The sequence below is a fragment of the Phocoena phocoena genome, chromosome 7 (assembly GCF_963924675.1).
Source record: "Phocoena phocoena chromosome 7, mPhoPho1.1, whole genome shotgun sequence".
NCBI classification, from domain to species: Eukaryota; Metazoa; Chordata; class Mammalia; order Artiodactyla; family Phocoenidae; genus Phocoena; species Phocoena phocoena.
Window position 1 is genome coordinate 112,581,793 of NC_089225.1, and position 21,260 is coordinate 112,603,052.

Below are 21,260 nucleotides of genomic sequence, written 5' to 3' on the forward strand. Positions count from 1 at the left end.
TCAAGCAAGGATGGTCATGGAGAATCCAGGCCTCCACACCCCTTTCCAAAGCCCCCAGAAATCAAGGCTCATCAGAGGGCTTGGGGCTAGTGCAGAATCTAGAAAAGGGAACAGGTAACTTTGGAACACGTGCAGATGCCCACCACTCTCAGACCACGGCAGGTGACCACCTGCCCCGCTCCAGAATACTCGTGTGTGCCGGGTGGGTGCATGCTGTCTTTCCCTCAGACCATGTTGGGTAGACTGAGACACCTCCAGCAGACCCTGCCTGCAGTGACCACAGTGCTCTCAGCAGCCGGGCCCAGCACAGCTGAGCCGGGTGAAGCTCCCTTTGGTCCCCTCCCTTTGGGCCAGGGTCTGGGGATGCTTCTAGACATTTGCACTGGACTTGGATTTTCCAGTACCTCCTAGACAAGACCACTTCATTACTGAGCATCTTCCCTGTGCCAGGCAGGGACAGGGATTGCTGGAATCAGCCAGCTGACATTTGTAATTAAACGGACTGGTCAAATGACGGTTCACTGTGGTCCATTTAGACCACTGTACCAGTTGGCTGGTTGACCAGTTGGCCCAGTGGAAAGTATGCGTGCCGACCTGGATTTTGGTAGTGACTGAAGAATGGGGTGGTTTCAGCCACATACAGCGTAAGGATGTCCACTCCTCCAGGGCTGTGTCATTCGTCTTTGGTTCCCAGAGCCTAGCACAGCGCTGGACACTCAGGCTGAAACGTACCTGCCGTTGCTATGTGTGCAGGACTAGGTACATAGCAGAGCAGCCGGGCATGAAGCGGATTAATTGAAGAATGGAGTAGACTGTGATGAGACTCTTCATGGAGAAAGTAATTGCCTGTTTGGCATGAACACCCTAGGAGGCAACGTGATGTCCTCAAAGCTAATAGACTGTCCTAGGGATTACCTTGGTCGCAATCACATTTTAGAATGTGCTTCTTCCCACAATGGCAAACGGAGCCATCGAGAGCCTACCATCTCGCGTGAAGCTGAGAGGCGGGCTAAGGCCTAATTTTAAAATGAATCCCTTGAAAACATGGAAACAATTAGCAGAAAATAACCCAAGAGACCCTCTTGGTGAGAGGTGAGAAGGAATGCTTCCCCTGAGCGTTAGACCTGAGGTTGCCCACGGTCCCATCCAGGAAGTACGTGCAGGTTCCCAGCACTTGTCCCTGTGCTCAGCACGCAGCAGGAACTGAGTCAACGTTCATTGAATTGAACTGAATCTGTGGGCTTCAGAGCTACTGACCTCAAGCTGCGGGGGCCGGATCTGGACGAGTTTTCATTTGGTGGCTCCGTGACCTCAGGCCAATCCCAAGACCTAGCCTCAGTTTCCTTGTCTGTGCAATGGGGACAATCACGTGACTTGAGAATTAGATGATGTCATGCTGGGAAAGCTCCGATGGACAGCAAAGGTTGCCCGCCTGTATACCGGGAGGCCACACAACAAGGTTCCCATCGTTTTGGGGGGCAGAGGGAGCTTTGATTCCCATGACTTCATCTGCAAAGGTCCTTCCTTTGGAGGAAGAGAGAAGAGTGGGAACAGCTTGACTGCAGCAGGCCGCTGGGAAGCCAGGGCTGAGGCCGTGACATGAGGGCCCAAGAATGAGGATTAGATTTCAGCCAGGCGTGAAGGCGCGTGGGGGAGGCCGCCTCGAGCCCCGCCCGCTCCCTCCTGCGGCCACTCCATCCAGTTGCCCCTCCCTGGGATCCGTTAACTCACCCTCAGATGCCACCCTCACTTCTGAGCCCACGGGATGCAGCTGCAGTGGAAGGGGCCCCCAGGGCCATCGGAACCTTGTTTGTGGTGGTCCTTGAGCTGCATGCTGCTTTGCTAAGCTCCCCCCTTCTCTGAGTAGAGGCCATTTTTGGAATGCGACCCCAGAAACCTGCAGGGAGCCCCACCTGAAGGCCCCAGCCCTCTGTGCTCTCCTGCCCCACGGCCAGGCTGTGTCATCACCTCCGGAGAGGGTTACTGGAGGCTGCACAGCACCAGAACGGATCTGATTTGGGGCCTCTGGCAGGCCTATGACATCATGAGGACTGTTCACTGTTTGGGAAAATAACTGTTTTTCACATAGCAACAGCTCCTGTCCTCAATGCTGGCCTTGTGAGGACTGGGGCTCCCGACTGTGCTTTGGAAATGGTGTCACAAGACTATCTTAAGGATCACGTGACCCAAATCTGGTCCCTCCCTCCCCACACGTCCCCCTGTTATTGCGCCCATTGTACAGAGCAGCAAACTGAGGCTTCGGGGGATGAGTGCCTAAAGGCCCTGAGGTGTGCCTCCTCCAAAGCCTCAGAGGGCCGTGTGAGGACCAGGTTTGCTGAGCAGACCCGCGGCTCTGACCATGCTCTGCCATGGCCTCCACGGCCCAAGGCCTCTGTCTTCAGGTAGGTCTGAGGGCACCTACCCTCCGCGCCCCCATGATGTGATGTGATGACCCTCACTGCTCAGGCAGCCTGGAAGGCAAGCAGGCCTCGCTCGTGGCTCCACACGGGACCTGCCATGGACTCAGCTCCTCCTAGAGCAGGCCCTGAGGACACGTGCATTAATCCCAGCTCTCAGCCAAGGAAGCTGAGACTCCAAGGAGCTCAAGGACAGGCCGGCCACCCTCAGGTGAGGGGCAGAGCCCAGGTGGAGCCCCTTTCCCACCACGTCGGGCTGCCCCCTTGGACTTCCATCCCCCCAGGAAGGGAAAGCTCGTGATGAGCCCCGTGGTTCAAGAGTGGCAGCCGTACACTTTTCCCTGGGCCTCGCTCACAGCCAGACCCCCATAGGAAACCCCACACCTAAGGGGTTCCCGTCTCAGGGAAAAGACAGAGCTGTATTTTCAATAACCTTCAAGTTCATCAGCAAGAATAGGCAGGACCCTGATGGGCAAAACACGTGGCTGTGAAGATGTGACCATGCCCAGGGCGCCTGAGGGCCCAGCCCGGCCCCAGCCCGAGCCCAGGCTGTGAGTCCCTAGCGAACCCTCATCTCGCTGGGCTGACCAGTGAGAAGTGAATGAGGTGCTGGATGTGGACAAGCTTTTTCAGAAACATGAAGGTACTGTTCACAGAGCTGCATCTCCTGAGGACAGAAGCCCCCCTCTGCCAGCGGACTGTGGGTTTCAACGATGAAAACACCCCACACTTGGCATCCCATGGTCCCAGATGAAGTCTCCCCCACAAAATGAAAGTGAACAAAATTTTAATACCTAACGCTGAAGCACACGCCCAGCACACACACACACACATGTCATTACAAAGTTCCAATGCCCGGCTTCCTAACAGATGTTCCTTGTGGGACCAGAAATGAGAAGCCACCCAAGAAGTCCTGAATTCTTTGAGAACCTTCTGGCAACACCATCTACAAATTTTGGAGCAAATGGCCTTATTTGTAGCAAATGGTTGCCGATGGAATAAGTTCATATAGTTTATTGAGTATGTATTATAAAAGCCAGTAAGTATTTCTCAAATATCTCCTTGGAGAGCTGCAATTTCTAGAGGAATTTCAGTTTTTTCATTCCACTGATAATTTTCCCCCCAAATTGTATAAAGATAAAGACAGAACTCCTCTGCAGTTCTAATTTGCCTTTCAGTAAGTCTCATAGAGTAAGTCTGTAGGACACACCCTGGCGGGGACATATTCTCAGGGTGGGAAGGGTGTTTTTCTCTTTAAACCCCCCCAAAACTACCACCATCCCCCCATCCTACAGGAAAAGAGGCAGAATCACAGGGAAAAATTAACATCTAATACCAGGCTTTTTCGAAAGTATTAAGTGTTTCCTGTCCCCTGGAAACAGTGCAGGGGTGGGGAAGACCGCAGGCGATGCGGTGAGGCCCTGACTGAGGATGACCCCCAGCCCCTCCCCCAGGCCCTGGCCGCACTTGCTGAAATTGGTGGACCCACCCTCTTAAACAGGACAGGGGGAGGTCCCCCCTCTTCTCAGAAGAGGTGGAAATCATCCCTTGTGAGGGTGGCAGGCCCTTGTAAGGTGCAATCCTCAGCTGTGCCCTTCCCTTGAACCCCCTGAATAAAATGCATTGTTTACCCACCAGGTTCAGGCCCCTCGGGAAGGGACACAGGAGAGTCTGGAGCGCCAGCCTCGGCAGGCAGTCGGGGCGGGGTGTGGGCGGAGTGGACGGTAGGGGTGGAGAGGCGACGCGCAGGTGATAGAACAAACAGCCCAGGGAAGAGTCAAGGGGCTGCTCTTTTCCGGGAGAAGCCTGGACCCCAGGCCTGCAGGGCCTGGTCCACCTGTGCCCGCGGCGTGCCCTGCGCTGATCCTGGTGGGCTGCGGGTAATGTGGTCCCGGGTCGGATCGGCCCACCGCCCCGCCCCACCCCACCCCCGGCCCCCAGGTCGAGATTGGGCTCAATCCTCCCAGTCCAGGCCTCAGGGCGCCCGCTTCAGTGCAGGGCGCCTGTCCCCGGCTGTAGATTTGCTCCGTGCCCCACCGCCGCCCCCGGAGGCCCCTGCAGGTGCGCCCTGCTGGGGAGGAAGAGCCCATCCCTGACCTCAGGGCGCCCCAGCCCTGGGGAGAAGGCTGCCTCTGAAGGGTGGGGCCGCCGCCTGGTAAAAGGACTCCAAGGAGGGACCCTGACGGTCTTCGCGCTCCGATGTGCTCAATCCAACACGCAGGGCGCGGCCGGGAGAATGGGGAGGAGGCGTCTCGAGGTCCCCGCAGAAGACGCGCGGGATAGGGAGGGGAGAGGGATGCCCCGGGTCGGGAGAAGGGGCGTCCGGGCTCCCCGCCAAGCAGAAGCGCGGGACAGAGCGCAGGAGGGACCGGGGGCCCCCAGCTGGGGCGGAAGCGCGCTCGACAGCAGGGGGCGCTCAGGCCACCGCCAGCCAGCGCTCTCCGAGCCCCCTGCCTCCCCTGTACTGCCTCCCTCGACCCCGCGCCCCCTTTCCTAACGCGTGCCCCGCCCCGCAGCGCCCCCTTCCCTCCCCGCACCGCCCCCCCCGCCCCCGCGGCTGCAGCGCGCGCGGGAGCCGGGAGGGGGCGCCGGCGGTGATGCGCGCTCTCCGGGCGACGCGGGGGATTCAAGCGCGTTATAAGGCGCGGAGCCGGAGGGCGAGTCCCAGACGCAGCGCTCGGAGGAGAGAGGGACCCGCCACCCGCATGGCCCCCGCCTGCTGTCCTGCCGGAGCCCTGATGCTCGCGTACGCGGGCCTGCTGGCCGCCGCCGCGGGCCTCGGCTCCCCAGAGCCCGGCGAGCCCTCGGGGAGCCGCGCCCGCGAAGAGCCGCCTCCCGGGAACGAGCTGCCCGCGGGGTCGGCCGCCAGCCCGCAGGTAAGACGCCGCCCGACTACTCGACCGGGCCCCAGCGCCCCAGAGACCTCCGGGCCTCAGCTTCCCCACCCGGAGCCCGCACCTCCTGAGCTCCAGGGCGCCCCGGAGGCGGAGGGCGCTTGCTTCCGGGGCGGTGGGGAGCGCGGCGCCGCGAGCGGGGACCTGGGCTGGCTTGGGTGTCCTCCTTTGTGAAGTGGGCAGAAAAACGTTTAGCTTGCGGGGCAGGCCCAGGAGGTCTGGTCGCCACCTCACTGCACCTCCCCACGGGCGCCTTAAGGCCAGCCGTGACCTTGGCTTTTGGGGTTGTTCTTTGGCATTGAAGCAAAGTTCTACCAGACCGGGGGAAATGCCTTTTCTTTGGGGACTTCTGCGTTGGGAAGTGAGTAAAGTGTAAATAACTTCATTCTCCTGAAATGGGAAGAACGTATTTGTAAAAGTGTGAGCAAGTTACTGACCACCACCGCACCCCACCCCTGCCCCCAATCTGTTTGGTGCAAGTCTCTCTGGAAAACAAAAACTGCCTTCCTGCCGGCTGGGGAGGGTGCAGGGGAGAAAGGGGTGGGGTGCCGGGCCCCCAGTGACGTGTGATTTCTGGCTCAGCCTGCTTCTTCCTTCCCTTGCTACACAAAAGGGTGCTCAGGTTGGAGGAGGCTGGGGAATTGGGGCCTTCAGAGGGGCCCTCAGTGTGGGTGGGGCCTTTCAGACAGGGAGGCGAGGGCCGTCGGGGAAAGAGCTTTGAGTTTCTTTTTTCTGAAGATGCCTGTGGGCAGTGCAAAGAGCAGAGCCTTGCTGGGACCTCAAGCCTGCACCTCTGCTCTCAGCATCACTCTGGGAACCGTGATGCCTCCACTAAAGAACACCCCCATTAAAGACAGGTGGAGGTGTCGGCCAGCCCTGCCTGCCCCCTGGGAAGGGCCTCCCCGAAGCCCTCGTTCCCATCACCTCCGGCCACTTCCCATGGACTGAAGGCAAACCCTACCCAGCCAGCCAACCACAACCCCTGGGGGGCAGGGTTGCCAGATGTTGGGCTGTGGTGGCCAGGAAGCAGAGGGGGCTTCACGTGCTTCCAGGTGGGGTTCTGGCCTTGGACCCTCCTTGGGTCCATGGAGGCTCCTTTCTGAGAGCCCCTGGAGGCTGGAGACTTCAGTCGGCCAGGGCAGTTGCCAGATACCCACCCATACTGCTGCAGGCCCATCTCCCAGATCCCCAGACCAACGTTGTCCCACCTGTTTCAGTTCCCCAAACCAAACTGGGGTCTGAGTCCTTCCACAGGCTACTAGTCCAGCTGGAGGGCCAGTGTGGCACACCATCCAGCCCATGTAGAATCCTCCTGCCACGTGTTTCCACTGAGGGCAGCGTGAGGCCGTGAAGTGAGGCCACAGGTCCTGGTGTCCGTGGAGAGGAAGCAGTCGGGGGGTGCCTCGCGGGGCCCAGCACCCAGGGAGATGTGGGGAAGCCCCAGGCACTCTGAGGCCTTTCCGAGGCTTCCCAGGCTCCTCCATCACAGAAGCCCGTCCCCATCACAGCACACTGGCTCCTGATGGGAAGCCCCAGATCCTTGCAGAGGGGCTGCCAGACCACTGAGTCTGCCTCTGACGAAAGGGCCTGGTGGCTCCAAGATCCCAGGGTCCTTCCATCAGTCACCGGAGTCGGCACCCATGACCTCATCTAAGCCCTCTGGAGCCAGTTTCCGTTCCAGCTGGCAGCACTGCCTGGAGCTCAGACTGTGCGAGGCCCACTGCCCGGAGGGCCAAGGGCCTCTCCCTGCAAGGTACCTCCTGGAACTCTCCTCCATGTCAGGACTAGTCAGAACGCACCATGAAGGCGAATGGACATTTCTGGAACCATCACTGTCCTTGCTTAGGTCACGCATCTCAGAAGTCCTGAGGCAGATGAGTGGTGTCACTTGCCGTGCAGGCGCCTGGAGTCATATCTCAGTGCTGGACACCCCCCTACCCCGGTCCCCCTAACCGCACTGGACTGTAGGCTTCACATCCCTGAGGGCTGAAATTGGCCTCCCTGGAACTTCGGACCATCGGGCTTGGTCGGGGGGCCTGCTGGTAGTCGGGGGCCCCTGCCTGAGCACCCGTGGAGCCGGTGGTCTGATTCTCCGACTCCCAGGAAGGTGCATTCACTGCAGCTCCCGGGACGGAAGCCGGGACAGGCCTGGTGGCCCAGCAGAGCCCGATTCCCACGCACCCGTGCCCAGGGGCCTCTTCTCCCGCAAAGTCCAGGCTGTGGAGTGGCCTGTTCCCCAGGGGTCGTCCTCCGCGGGGCTGAGGGCCGGGGCTGTGCTGTCTTGGAGGGCGCAGTGATGGGCCCGAGGCTGCCGGAGGCCAGTCCTGCACAGTGACCTCCTGCAAAGCGTCAGGGGAGGCAGACCAGCTGATGGCCGCCACGTTCCAGGAGCCCCCCGTGGAGCAAGTGCGCGGCATCGATCCGCGAGATGCCTGGATGCTCTTCGTGAGGCAGGGTGACAAGGGCGCCAACGGCAAGAAGGGGAGCAGAGGCAAAGCCAAGAAGTTGAAGGTGAGCCCTGGAGCCCCAGCCAGTGTTGCGTGTGTGTGTGTGTCCTGGGTGTGTGTGTGTGTGTCCTGGTGTGTGTGTGTGTGTCCTGGGGTGTGTGTGTGTGTGTCCTGGGGTGTGTGTGTGTGTGTGTGTGTGTCCTGGGTGTGTGTGTGTGTCCTGGGTGTGTGTGTGTGTATGTGTCCTGGTGTGTGTGTGTGTGTCCTGGGGTGTGTGTGTCCTCGGGTGTGTATGTCCTGGTGTGTGCGTGTGTGTGTGTCCTGGGGTGTATGTGTCCTGGGTGTGTGTGTGTGTGTGTGTGTGTCCTGGTGTGTGTGTGTGTGTGTCCTGGGGTGTGTGTGTCCTCGGGTGTGTGTGTGTCCTGGGTGTATGTGTCTTGGGTGTGTGTGTGTGTGTGTCCTGGGTGTGTCTTGGGTGTGTGTGTCCTGGGTGTGTGTGTCTTGGGTGTGTGTGTGTGGGTGTGTGTGTGTGAGCCCCCACCCACGGGCCTTTCCCCAAACCCCAAGTCCACCACCACCACCCCACACCCCTCACTGGCTCCCCCTGGACACCTTGAGCAGTTCCGACAAGCAGAGACCCTCACCCTTGGGCCAGAGGGCACAGAACTGTCAAGCTGGGGCCTAGTGACCCTGAGTTTGGGGCCTGTTCCAACCATTTACCCTGCACGCCTGGAATGCCAGGCAGCCTCACTGGCTCCCCGCTTTCTCTCCCCTCTGCATCCTGGCACGGGAGGCCTGGTTTGGCCTGGTAGGGCCGTCAGGGACCAAGCTGGAGGGGCCTACAGGCGGGCTGGGGTGGCACGGTCTGGTTCCTAGTGGCTGGGGGACATGGGGGCCCTGGCAGCTGCTGGCCCCCACTCTCATTCAGCCTGGCAGGGACCTGGCACCTGGTCCTGATGGCTGACTCTTACCTTGAGCCCCGAAGAGGGCTGTGTCCCCTGGGGTGAGCACTCTGGTCACGGCGGTGCTGCCCATGCTGAGTTCGGGCCTCACCCTGCCCCAGATCTGACCCAGTGACCGAGTGCCGGGCTCTGAGCCTGAGGCAGCCGGGCTGCTGGGCTGTCACCATGGCCTGACCCGTCACCCCCGACGCTGAGCTGGGGGCTCCCCCAGGCTCCTCCTTGCAGGGGACTTCCTTGCTCCTGGGTGGGTACCAACCCAGCCCAGTGAGGGCTCCTTGAGGACCCCAGGCCCCGGTGCTGGGCCAGGCACAGGGAGGGCTTGCCAACTGCTGCCGAGACAGACCTTGAGAGTCGAAAGCAGCCTGGCGTGTTCCTCCCTCCCCTTTTCCCTCCATCAGGAAATCCAGCCCCGGGGCTGGGCTGCAGCCCTCTGCTTCCCCGTTTGTGCACTTTCCTCCCCCCAGCCCTGCCCCCAGGGGCCCCACCACCCTGAGGCCCTGTGCCTGCAGCTTTCACTGCCTCCTCAGGCGAATCGGAGGCCCTGGAGGCTGACCTCCACCCCAGGGGTCAAAGCAGGACCCCACCCCCCCTCCCTTGCCAGGCTCAGTGGCAAGAGCTTGCAGAGGGGGTGCCCGTGGTCCCCAGCCTGCCTGTTCAGATGTCTTCACCGTCAAGCTTCTCTTTCAGCTCGGTCTGCCAGGTCCCCCAGGGCCCCCCGGCCCCCAGGGCCTCCCGGGCCCCATCACCCCACCTGAGGTCCTGCTGAAAGAGTTCCAGCTGCTGCTGAAAGGTAGGGAAGGGCACCCACCCCACCCACTGCACCCCCGGTGTGAGCAGGGCCGGGGAGGGCATCCTGGAGGAGCTGAGGTGGACTAGACCTTTGTCTGTTGACCGGTATCCCAAGGAGGCTTCTGCTCTGGTGCTGGCCTGGGTCAAGGCCGTGGGTCGGGAGATTGCGGGGGAGGTGGGAGGAGCGTGGTGAGGAGGTGGCTTCCAGAGGAAGGTGGACTTGGCCACTCGGTGTTCAGCAGGGGCCTGGGGACCAGCATCCATGCCCCACCTGCGAGTCCGGTGAGCCTAGCAAAGGCTGAGAGATCTAAGCCCGTGCCCCCCAGGTGGGGACTGTCAGGGGGGGCTCAGGGCCCCGTAAGCTTGTAAAGTGCTCCTCTGATCCCTGCAGAGACACCAGGGAGATCGGAGGCTCAGCCCAGTAACACAGGCCCCCTTCTACCCCCTGATCACCTGTGCCCCCGCCTCTTCTCCTGACAGATCTCTGCCGCCGGCCTCAGAGCCGCATGGGAGGGCACCAGGAGGCCGCCCTCACGGGGCAAGGAGGATGGTGTCTGGGGGCAGCACAGGGAGGAGGATGGGGCAGCCGCTGGAGGCCGCAGGCGGAGAGAGCAGCGCTGAGCGGGGCTCCGGCACCGAGGGCGGTGTCCCTGCACTGTGGCCAGCTGCCGAGTCGCAGCTCACGCTATTGACTAGATAATGTCATTGTGAAGAGCTACTGAGTCTCTCCCCCTTCAATTTAATGTACTGTTCATTTAAATAGGCCAGCTTCAGCGGCTGAAGAACCTCCATATTATGTGCAATAGAGCTGCAAAATTATTTATTTATACCCAACTTCTTTTCAAAAATGACCAGTCTGGCTTAAACTATTGCATTCCCTGATACAACAAAAATGTAAACAGAGAAGAAACAGCAGCGGGAAGGGGGAAGAAGCAGTAGGACAGGCAGGTGAAGCAGGAGAACGAGGGTCCTGGGTGAATCAGCCCTGAGCTTCCCGGTAGCCAAAGCGTGAAAGGAAACAGGTGCAGCCGCAGGATCAGGAGGCAGTTTCCGAAGACCCGCCAGGCCCGACTGCGTGCGCCCGGCGCGCGGTTCCGGGGTAACCGGTAATGGTACCCCGCGCTCTCAGCAGCGCCCGGGTTTGGGGAAGGGGTCCGGGCGGGACACGGAAGGGCGAGCGAGGTGGTCCCAGCGCGGCCACCGCTCGCTCTGTGTCAGGCGCGGTGCGCACACGCGAGTGCGCGGAGCCTGAGCCCCGCCCGCGCGGCCCCGCCGCGGTGCCGGCCGTCCCCGCGGAGGACGAGGAGGACGACGACGAGGCGGCGGCGGGGGGCGCGGGCGCGCTGGCGCTGCTGGCTGCGCCCCTGGCCCCGGGTCCACGGGCGCCGCGCATCGAGGCCGCCTTCCACTGCCGCCTGCGCCGGGACGCGTCGGTGGAGCGGCGCGCGCTACACGAGCTCGGCGTCTACTACGTGGTGAGTCCGGGCCGGGGCGGCCGGGGCGCGGCGGGCGCGGCGGGCTCGGGGTGACCGTCCGTGCGCCCGCAGCCCAACGCCGAGGGCGCCTTCCGCCGCGGCCCGGGCCTGAACGTGACCAGCGGCCAGTACACGGCGCCCGTCGCCGGCTTCTACGCGCTCGCCGCCACGCTGCACGTGGGTGAGGCCCGGGGCTGGGGCGGGGCCTGGGGGGGTGGCGCCCCGCCGCGCTTGGTTCCCGCCGCCCGGTGACCGCCCCCGTGCCTTCCCCGCAGCGCTGGCGGAGCAGACGAGACGCGCGCCGCCGCGCCCCCGGGACCGCCTGCGCCTGCTCATCTGCATCCAGTCCCGGTGCCAGCACCACGCGTGAGTGGGCGCGGGCAGGGCGCGCAGCCCGGGCGCCCGCCTCCTCCCTCGGGGCTCTCCCCCGGCTACCATCAGGCGTTCCTCCCGCCCTGGTGCGCGCTCCCTGAACCCCGACCCGGGACGTGGGGGCCCGGCCCGCCCCAGCCCCTGCTCAGTCCGCCCCCCACAGGGGACTGACTCCCATCCGGCGACCCGAGGCGCCAACGTCGCGTCCCCAGGCCTGTCCTGACCAGTCTGTGCGGACCCTCCCCAGGCTCTCTCCCAGCCCTTCTCCGTGAACTTGTCCAGCTTCCCGTCTCTTGCTGGTCCGGGAGGGCAGGGCTGCTCCTTCAGTGTCCCCAGCACCCACAACAGCCCAGGCAGAGAGCAGGTGCTCCACAGCGGTTGCAGAAGGCATGCATGGGTGAAGTTCAAATCTTCTCACTCTGGTTTGGAAAGCCCTGCACCGATTGGCCTGAACCCAGCCTCACTGCTGCCAGCCCCGCACCTCCAGCTGCACCGGCCAGTGTCTCGCTTCCCATCAGAGCCAGGATTTGCTGCCCGGCCCTCACGGCACACCTTCAGCCCTGTGGAGCCTGTCCTTACTCCTCTTGGGGACCCAGTTCAGATGCCACCTCCACCAGAAGCCCTGGCTAAGACAGCCGTTCTCAGGGCACTTTGCTGGGTGTCGGGCGCTGCGGTGACTGTGAGCACATTGTGGGTGCACTTGGTGGTTCCGGGGCAGGGGTCTCAGGCCCACCCTCTTTCTGTTTTGGCTGCAGCTCCCTGGAGGCTGTCATGGGGCTGCAGAGCAGCAGTGAGTTCTTCACCATCTCGGTCAACGGCGTTCTGTATCTGCAGGTGTGTGGGGCAGGCTCAGCTATGGGGGGGGGGGCCACCTGGACACAGCCGTGGGGGTGACTGGGCAGGGAGGGGTGCTGGTGGGTGCTCAGAGCTCTGGGTGCAGTGCCCTCAGCCTCCAGGCCCGGGCAAGGGTCAGGGCGGCACAGAGCACTCCCGCTAGTCCAGGCAGAGCCAGGCCGAGACCGGGGCTCCTTTCCCCAGACCTGGCCCCCCCCACATTGAGGACTGGTGCTTCTGGCCGTAACGAGCCCTTCGGAAGGGACTCAGTGGGCAACGGGGCGGGGGGCAGTGACAGAGATGAGCTCCTTGCCCAGGATGACATCACGACCCCCTGGCCCATTGGGACTTCGGGAAGCAGACGCAGTTACTTCCTGCACAAAACCCCAACTGACAGTCTCTTCCTAGAACTGTGGGGATTTGGGCAAGGGCTTGAGAAACTGATGAAAAGACGAGATTTCCTAAGAAAGAAAAATTTAGGTACAGATGTGCGGAATAAAGCTCACATGTAAATAGCACTAACTAGGCCAGGCCCGTTCTGAGCACTTAACATCAATTACCCATTACTCAGAGCACTTTGAGGTAGAAAATATCATTCCCCTGTTTACAAATAAGGGAACTAGGGCACAGAAGCGTTAAGTAATTTGCCCAAGCTCGCACAGCAAAGCCAGGATTGGAGGCCAGGCTGTGGCTGCAGGCGGCTGTGGTTGCTGGAAGGCGTTTAGAGGTCTGGTCCCTGGCACTGCTGCGTGAACTCAGATGGCACACGGCGCGCCTGGGGCCTTCAGATGCAAATGCCCAGATTCTGCATCTCTGGGAGTTCCCAGCTCACATCTGGGGATGTGACCCTGCTGATGCCTGGACCACATTCGGAGTAGCCAGGCAGAGTACCAGTCCGACCGTGGCTCTACCAAATGGGTCAGTGGCCAGGCCTGTGGGGGGAAGGGGCACCGTCACACGTGAGTTCAGCACGCTTTCAGGCTTCGAGTGCCGCAGAGGGAACTGTTTGACGCTCGAGCCCCGCCCTGGCCCTGAGCAGAGGCTTGCTCCCCTGCACACGCGCTACAGGGAGCCCATTGGTGCCGGGGCTGATGGAGCTGGGGAGGAGGCACTAGACCAGGCGTCAGGGGTGCTGGGTTTGAGGGCAAGGCCTGCGGCCCTCGCTCCTGTCCTTGGGCGGGGCGGGGCGGGCATGGTGTGTGATGGGCGCACCTGCAGGCCGGCGGCATCCAGGCTGACGCTGACCTTCCCCGCAGGTGGGGCAGTACACCTCCGTCTTCCTGGACAATGCCAGCAGCTCCTCCCTCACGGTGCGCGGCGGCTCCCACTTCAGTGCTGTCCTCCTCGGTGTATGACCGGCCACCCCAGGCTCTCCCTCTCGCCGGGCAAACGGAGCAGGAGTGCGAACAATCTCGGGGCCGTGGCGGAGTGGCGGGGGCCACACGCAGGAGGGAGGCCGCCGAACTGCCCACACTGGCCACCGCAGTTCAACCCAGAGATGCCACTACAGGCAGCCCGGGGAGGTGACACGCAAACTGGCAGTCCCAGACTGGGAATGATTTCAGGATGCCAGCTTAAGTTAAAGGGGAGACGTTTCAGCGTGCCCAGGAGCACGTGCTTTGTCCCTCCCCAGCTGCAGACCTGGGCCCCTCCTGGCCCCAGTGGCCCCGGCAGCCTCAGCTTTGTTGCTGTGGCCCAGCCCCACCTTTTCCATCTTTCTTAGTGTTCTCACGGGCTGCCTGCTGGGAGTGCCAGGACAGAGGGCAGAGGCCGCCCAGCCTGCCTGGTCCCCACCTGCCCCTCTCCCAGCCCTGCCTTTAGCCTGCAGGGACCACGGGGCCCAAGCCTCTCCTTGTGGCCCCGGGGCATAGCAGCCTCAGGCACCAGAGACACTGGATGGGGGCTGACAAGGGACAGTGACAGTCTGGAGCTGTTTTCACTTGTGACATGTGCAAGGTCACTTGCACGCTCACCCAGCCTTTCCACATAGGAGCTGCACCCTCCCCCTCCGTCACAGACCCTCTCGAGGATGAGGGCCCCTTGCCCACCCCCTTGCGGCCCTGGCTCACTGCTCGGATCCACCCACCAGGTGAAAGAGCTAGAACACCCTTGCAGGTCAGGGGCGGCCAGGCCCTGCCTGCCCACCTGCACGGATGAAGCGGACGCTTCCCACAAGCTGACAGGCTCTCGGTGCCCAACCACAGCCTAGCCCCGCTGGGTCCATCCAGCTCTGGGGCTCTTGAAAGAATCTTCCCCACGGGGGTGGGAATATGGCCCCAAGCTCAGATGGGTGTCCTGAGAAGACCAGGTCCCAAGTCCTTCTGTGCTGCTGCAGCAGTGATGGGATGCGGGTAGCAGTGGTGATGGGGGTCTGGGAGTTGCTGCAATTTCTTTCAAGGTGCAGGGCCCCCGCTGCCTGCTGAGGAAGTTAACCCAACCCCTGTACCTACACACAAAACAGGCTACAGGAACAGGGTACCATAAGATGTCCTGGGGGCCAAGCTGGTCTGGCAAGCCATTGCCCCCTTCTCAGGCCTGGGAGAGAAGGGGGCAATGGCTGCAGTCACCTCTCACCATAACCTTCTAGCTGGCCTTGGGATGAGCAGGTGACTGGCCAGGCCTAGCTGATGCCCCGGAGCCCTAAGCTTCCAGCGCCACAGTCAGGCTCAGACATTTCCCTCCCAGCCAGGGGACCCCCCGGCGCAATGCACACAAACCACCACTCTGTGCCCTTTGGCAGTCCTGGCACAGTTCTCAGTAGGACTCGTACCCGCCCTACCAGGAAGTGCGAGCTGGCCGGCGTCCTGCCTGCCCATGTTCTCTGATAAGGGATGGTGTGGCCACGCCCTTTTCTGGATTTCACTTTGTATCCAGATATTTTAGAGAAGCTATCTTTTACCCTTGAAAAACCCACAGATGTCTTTCATTTTCTCAATATGAGTGTGTCACACAGCAATTTATTGAAGTATTTATTGTATAATATTGTCAGGTGGAATATATATATATACACATACATATATATATAAACTGACTTTTGAGAATTATTTTATGTGATTATACAAAATTATAGAAACAAAGGGCAGACCCTAAAATATAGGGTCTTAGTCATTTAGGCCAGGCTCACCGAGGACAGCGGAGTGAGCTCTGGGAGGGGAGGTGGAAGCATGTTTCCAGCCCACTGGGGCCCTCAGACCCATGGAGAAGGTGGCAGGGAGAGCCCGTCCAGGGAAGCCCAGCACCAAGCCTCTCCCAGCTCTAGGACACTAGCGGTCTGGGGATTAGGGATACATGGTCAAAGACTGGTGCCTCGTTTGCTGTAAGAAAATGTTTATTGAATAAATTGTCCCACTTCCCAATTCTGAGACGCTGAGGTTCTTTCCTTCCGCGACGCCACACCGCGTCGTCCCAGTCCTCAGCAGGAGTGAAACCTGGCTCTTAACACTCTGGGGAAGGGTGTGCTGGAAACGCTCCCGAGGTACTTGTAGGGAGGCCGGTCCCACTGACAGAACTGACGAGGTGATAAGGCCATGTGCGCAGGCTGGGCAGGGCCAGCAAACATGACAAAACAGCTTCAAAAGCAAATTTTCAGAATCTTACATCATCCCGAGGCAGCATTTACACAGACCTAAAAGCTGCTTTACTAAGTAATTGCAGCAATACCAATGGCCTGCTTTACATATCAATGAGGGCTTGAAAAGAATTTTAAAGTTTGTTTTTCTGACTAGGCTCATCGTGCATTTTTAACATCTTTGACGAAGTGTGATGTGACCATCAACCTCAGCCCAGCACAGAACCAACTGAATGCACATTCCTAAGACTAAGACGGGAGGCTGGACTTGGCCACAGGGAACAGCAGCGTGACTGCTCAAACCTGGAAAAGTATGCGTTTTGCACCCGGGGGACCCAGACGTGAAACCCAGTAAACCCAGCCCTTCTTAGAGTCCCTCAGCCCAACTGCACCTGTCATCACAGAACTGGAAGTAAGCAGAATCCCGTGGTGTTTCTGGAGGGCCCGCCGGGGGCACGCTGCTCCAGAGTGGCCACCTCGTCTCGTTCCCCTGGCCGAGCCTGGGATCATGCCACATAATGTTTTGTGACCTTGTTTTTGTATAGACAGCTGAAAGCAGCCAGAGTGCTCCAGGAGCCCTGGGCTCTAGTCGTGGTCTGTCCAATGCAGTCATTACCTCGATTTCCTCACTGTAAAATGCCACTTCCCCAAGCAGTTATCAGGAGGGTGAAACAGCACAGGAAAGGTGCGCATAAACCACAAAGCACTGCACAACGAGCAGCTTACTAAGGATGGGCCGTCATCACCGGCCAACCCAAGATGCCCATAATGGTTTTAACGAGGAGACACCCAAAGCATATTCGAAAGCAAACGCAACCTCTGAAAGGTCAAGAGTTGCTCAAAATGTAATAAGATAACTCAAAAGTCTAGAAAAAAAAAAACGAAACCTTTATTTACAACCATGGGAATCCCACAGGAGTACACGAAACACACAATGTGCACAACACACAGAGTGAACGTTGGAAGTGACCACCACGCCGCGCCCCGGCCCGCAGCACCTCAGTGCCCTATCCGCACCACCATCACGGTGACATTGTCCGCCGAGCCCCGCTGCACCGCCTTGTTGGCCAGCCTGTTGCAGGCGGCTTCGTAGCGGGCGTCCACGGCGGGCTTCCCTTCTCGGCTCTGGATCTTCTCATCCTACCGGGCAGGAAAGGGGCACTGGTGAGTGGGGACCCTGCACCCCATCACTCTCCTGAGACACCACTGCCACAAGGAAGAACTGCTCCCCAGTCCCCATCAGGGCGGGCAGGACAAACTGACGGGTGAGTCCCCGGGCCGGAGTTCCCACTCCCAACTACAGGGAACACGGGGGAGGAAGGGGGCTTCGGGACTTCTCCTCTAAAGCCCAAGTGCAGCTGGGACGACTGGCACCCTCTCCCTTGTGGGACTTCTTACCTCAAGGCAGGACAAGATGAAGTTCACGGCTTCTTCTGGGTTAAAGACCTTGAAGAGGCCATCACAGGCCAGCAAAATAAACCTACAACACAGAGAAAAATATAAATGGGTTTTAGCAGCAAACTTTATTAAATGGCCTGGCAGTGGAGGTAAAAATATTTGTCCAACTACTCAAAGGCTAAACATTTTTTAAAACCAATTTAACTTCTATGAGACAAAGGTTAAAACTACTTAAAAATATCTGTAGGTGAAATGTTACACATCAAAATTGGGACTACTCTCTGTTCACCGAAAATTATGGATTAACCCAAACCCACTTCTTAGACAAACTCTAGGAAAATCACCAAATAAAATCCATCAGGTGTTATGATAAATACATGCTAAATTTCTATCACCACATGCCTCGAGCCATTTCCCAAACATAGTGCGTGGGCCAGAAGGTTCGTTCGGTTGTTTTCTGTAAGAGGGCTCTGTAGCACTCAGTTGTCTTTAACATCGTTCCAAACAATTTTGTTAGACTGTATGTGACAGCTGTCATATCAGCGTACATTTAAAACAAAGACTTATCGGGCTTCCCTGGTGGCGCAGTGGTTGAGAGTCTGCCTGCCGATGCAGGGGACACGGGTTCGTGCCCCGGTCCGGGAAGATCCCACATGCCTCGGAGCGGCTAGGCCCGTGAGCCATGGCCGCTGAGCCTGCGCGTCCGGAGCCTGTGCTCCGCAACGGGAGAGGCCGCAACAGTGAGAGGCCCGTGTACCGCAAAAAAAAAAAAAAAAAAAAAAAAAAAAAGACTTATCAAAATTGGTGAATTTTTGTGTAGCCGTTTTAATACTGAAGATGGGAGAAAAAAGCGCAACATTTTCGGCATATTATGATTATTTCAAGAAAGGTAAAAACGCAACTGAAGTGCAAAAAAAGATTTGTGCAGTGTATGGAGAAGGTGCTGTGACTGATCGAAGGTGTCAGAAGCGGTCTGTGAAGTTTTGTGCTGGAGATTTCTCACTGGACGCCGCTCCATGGTCAGGTAGACCAGTTGAAGTAGTGATCAAATCGAGACATTAATTGAGAACAATCACCGTTATACCACGCTGGAGACAGCCGACACACTCGAAATATACAAATCAAGCGCTGAAAATCACCTGCACAGCTTGGTTGTGTTCATCGCTGTGATGTTTCGGTTCCACGTAAGTTAAGCGAAAAAAACTTTCTTGACCACATTTCCGCATGTGATTCTCTACTGAAATGTAATGAAAATGTTCCGTTTTTAAAACAAATCATGATGGGCAATGAAATGACAATAACGTGGAACGGAAGAGATCGTGGGGCAAGCGAAATGAACCACCACCAACCACACCAAAGGCCGGTCTTCATCCAAAGAAGGTGATGTTGTGTATATGGTGGGATTGGGAGGGAGTCCTCTATTATGAGCTCCTTCTGGAAAACCAAACGATTAATTCCAACAAGTACTGCTCCCAATTAGACCAACTGAAAGCAGCACTCGACGAAAAGTGTCCAGAATTAGTCAAGAGAAAACGCATAATCTTCCAGCAGGATAACACAAGACCGCATGTTTCTTTGATGACCAGGCAAAAGCTGTTACAGCTTGGCTGGGAAGTTTGATTCATCTGCCTTATTCACCAGACATTGCACCTTCGGATTTCCATTTATTTCAGTCTTTACAAAATTCTCTCAATGGAAAACAATGTCGATTCCCTGGATGACTGTAAAAGGCCCCTGGAACAGTTCTTTGCTCAAAAAGATAAAGAGTTTTGGGAAGATGGGATTGTGAAGTTGGCTGAAAAATGGCAGAAGGTAGTGGAACAAAAGGGTGAATACGTTCTTCAATAAAGTTCTTGGTGAAAATGAAAAATGTGTCTTTTATTTTTACTTAAAAAACCAAAGGCACTTTTTGGCCAACCCAATAAAACTGACAGTTTGTGGACTTAAGGAATGTTCTCAAGCACTCACTCCCCACGTGAAGAACCACCTTCCACTTTCACCATCTGAGAACGGGTCTACCTCCCTTTCAGAGTCCCCTCTAGACTTCCCAAGGAAAGTCTTTCTGAACAATGATGGATGAGACGAGACAGTTCTGGTTCTCCTAGGACAGTTTCCCCACAGATCTAACACCCTTTTCTCCTCATTTTAATACCCAGGTCCTGGTTTTCCTCTTTTGACTGGGCATTCATTCAACACGTATCTACCAGGGCACAGGTCCAAGCAGGTGCTGGCCCCTTCCACTGATGTGACAGACCCTAAGCAACTGGCCATACAAACACACAACCATGATCCAAAGCAGAGGGAGCTCGAGCAGTACATACAACAGGGGGCCTGGTCTAATGTGGGGACAGACGAGACTCCCCTGAGGCATCATCTAGAAAACCAGAGGAGCTGGTGGAACCGTGTCCTAAGACGCTCACTCAGCAGGCGGGGGGCCGGGGTAAGGCTCCTCCCTCGCAGCACTGGCCTCCCCGGTCTCCTTCCACTGCTGCCTTAGTTCACCTCCCCCATCCCCACCCGCAGCAAGGGCCAGTGCATCAGTTCCTAACTGGCCAGCCTCTAACACTGACTTGCTGAGGGCTTCTGGCACTAGGCATGGTGCCTCACCTTCAAGCAGCTCAGAATTAGGGGCTGGACAATTAAACAAGGGGTCTCTTTCGCAACCTAATTGACTCTGCTTAAAAACCTCCCAGGATTCTCCACCAATTATGAGCTGAAATTCAAGCTCCTCAGCAAAGAATCCAGGGCCTTCACAATCTGTCCCCAGGTACCCTGCCATCACTTTCCTGACTCCCTATTATGGCATCTGCCTGGCCACATTTTCATCCTGTCCCTTGTGTCCGCTCTGCCAAAAAGCCCTTCTCTTTTCTCCAGCAAGGATGCCTCTCTCCCCCCACGGCCAAAGTCTCCCAGAGCACCCCACACTCTTAAGACACACTAGACTGGAACCGTCCATTCACAGGTGCTCCCCCCGGCAGACTGTGGACCCCACGAGAGCAGAAACGGCATTTTATTTATCCCTGCACCTCTAGGGCCTAGCACAGTGCCTGAGACATGGCTGCCCACCCCAGGTTCACTACACAAACTGGAAGAAATCAGAAGAGAAACAAAACCATGTGTGTGCACACCTGTGCCTCTGGGAGGTTTTACCTGTCGTTGGGGGTCAGCTGGCAGCGTCTGATATCTGGCACAGAAGTGACCCCACAGCGCTTGTACTGCCCATCCCCAATGGAGCGGGACACCTCCAGCACACCCAGGACACGCCCGTCCCTAAAATGAGGGGAAAAGCAAATTCAGATTCCATCTGACAGATCACGGGTCACAGTACTCAGAATCCGATCTTAAAAGCAGAAAAATGGGATAGAGTAAAAGATGTAACCTGTGGAATCCACATCTCTTAGCCTCTAATACATAGCAGCGTCTGAGCATTTGTGTGCCATCTTCTTTGTTCTCGGTCGTTCACACTCCTGCTGCCCCTGGCTCCTCAGCCCGACAGCACACTGATGGGGCTAGCGCCCCCTCTAGCTGGCATATGGCAGCCCTGGGCCTAATCCACTGATCTGCCCAAAGCCCAGGGTCAAACTTGATTGGATGGGGACCTGGCTTTGTTTTTATCTTAAAGCTTCTCACGTGATTCAACCACGTCACCAGAGTTGAGAACAGCTGGAACAGAGGGATATTTTGTATTTCACTCTAATCAGATTCCCAGACTTGGAAGCACGTTTTCTCTGCACTGGGCATGAATGTGATTTAATGTGACTCCAGCACAAATGGCAGTGTTCTGCAACAGCATTATACTGCCACCCATTCTATTTTTAGATGAGGGACAGGGAGATGGGAAGGTGACCTAAAAGAAGACTCCACATTGTAAGACAGAGTTCTGTCAGCAGGAGGAACAGTCCCTAGCCTGACACTCCCAAGGACAATTCTGGCGGTGTACTTGCTGTGTGACCTCGGGCAGCTGCAACCTCCCAAGCATCTAGACCCTCATGTGTAAAACCAGAACCCACGCTCGACGAGGTGCGTCAGAGCACTCAGCACACAGCAAAGCTGTGCGTGGAGGTGTACTGTCACCACGGGGCTCCCAAACGATGGAACAAGCTC

The 21,260-nt window shown here is 58.2% G+C and overlaps 2 protein-coding genes across 3 annotated transcripts in view; one reads left to right on the top strand and one right to left on the bottom strand.

Annotated features, from left to right (window-relative positions):
* The first annotated feature begins 5,122 nt into the window (after nucleotides 1-5,122).
* On the top strand, nucleotides 5,123-13,545 carry ERFE (erythroferrone). The gene is made up of 9 exons (XM_065881154.1): nucleotides 5,123-5,293; nucleotides 5,850-5,870; nucleotides 7,700-7,822; nucleotides 9,408-9,510; nucleotides 10,728-10,984; nucleotides 11,057-11,165; nucleotides 11,260-11,350; nucleotides 12,112-12,190; nucleotides 13,447-13,545. Exons 1-9 carry the CDS (start codon nucleotides 5,123-5,125, stop codon nucleotides 13,543-13,545), a joined length of 1,053 nt encoding a protein of 350 aa, XP_065737226.1.
* A 3,078-nt stretch (nucleotides 13,546-16,623) lies between these two features.
* ILKAP (ILK associated serine/threonine phosphatase) overlaps nucleotides 16,624-21,260 on the bottom strand; it is a 29,258-nt gene continuing 24,621 nt past the window's right edge. The window contains exons 9-11 of one of the 2 annotated variants that reach the window (XM_065880213.1): nucleotides 20,307-20,426; nucleotides 17,157-17,238; nucleotides 16,624-16,898 (exon numbers count right to left, since the gene is read on the bottom strand). In XM_065880213.1, coding sequence (XP_065736285.1) covers nucleotides 16,758-16,898; nucleotides 17,157-17,238; nucleotides 20,307-20,426 — 343 coding nt within the window. In that variant the 3' untranslated portion in view covers nucleotides 16,624-16,757. The remainder of the gene's footprint in view (nucleotides 16,899-17,156; nucleotides 17,239-20,306; nucleotides 20,427-21,260) is intronic. The other variant, XM_065880212.1, reaches the window with a different exon arrangement.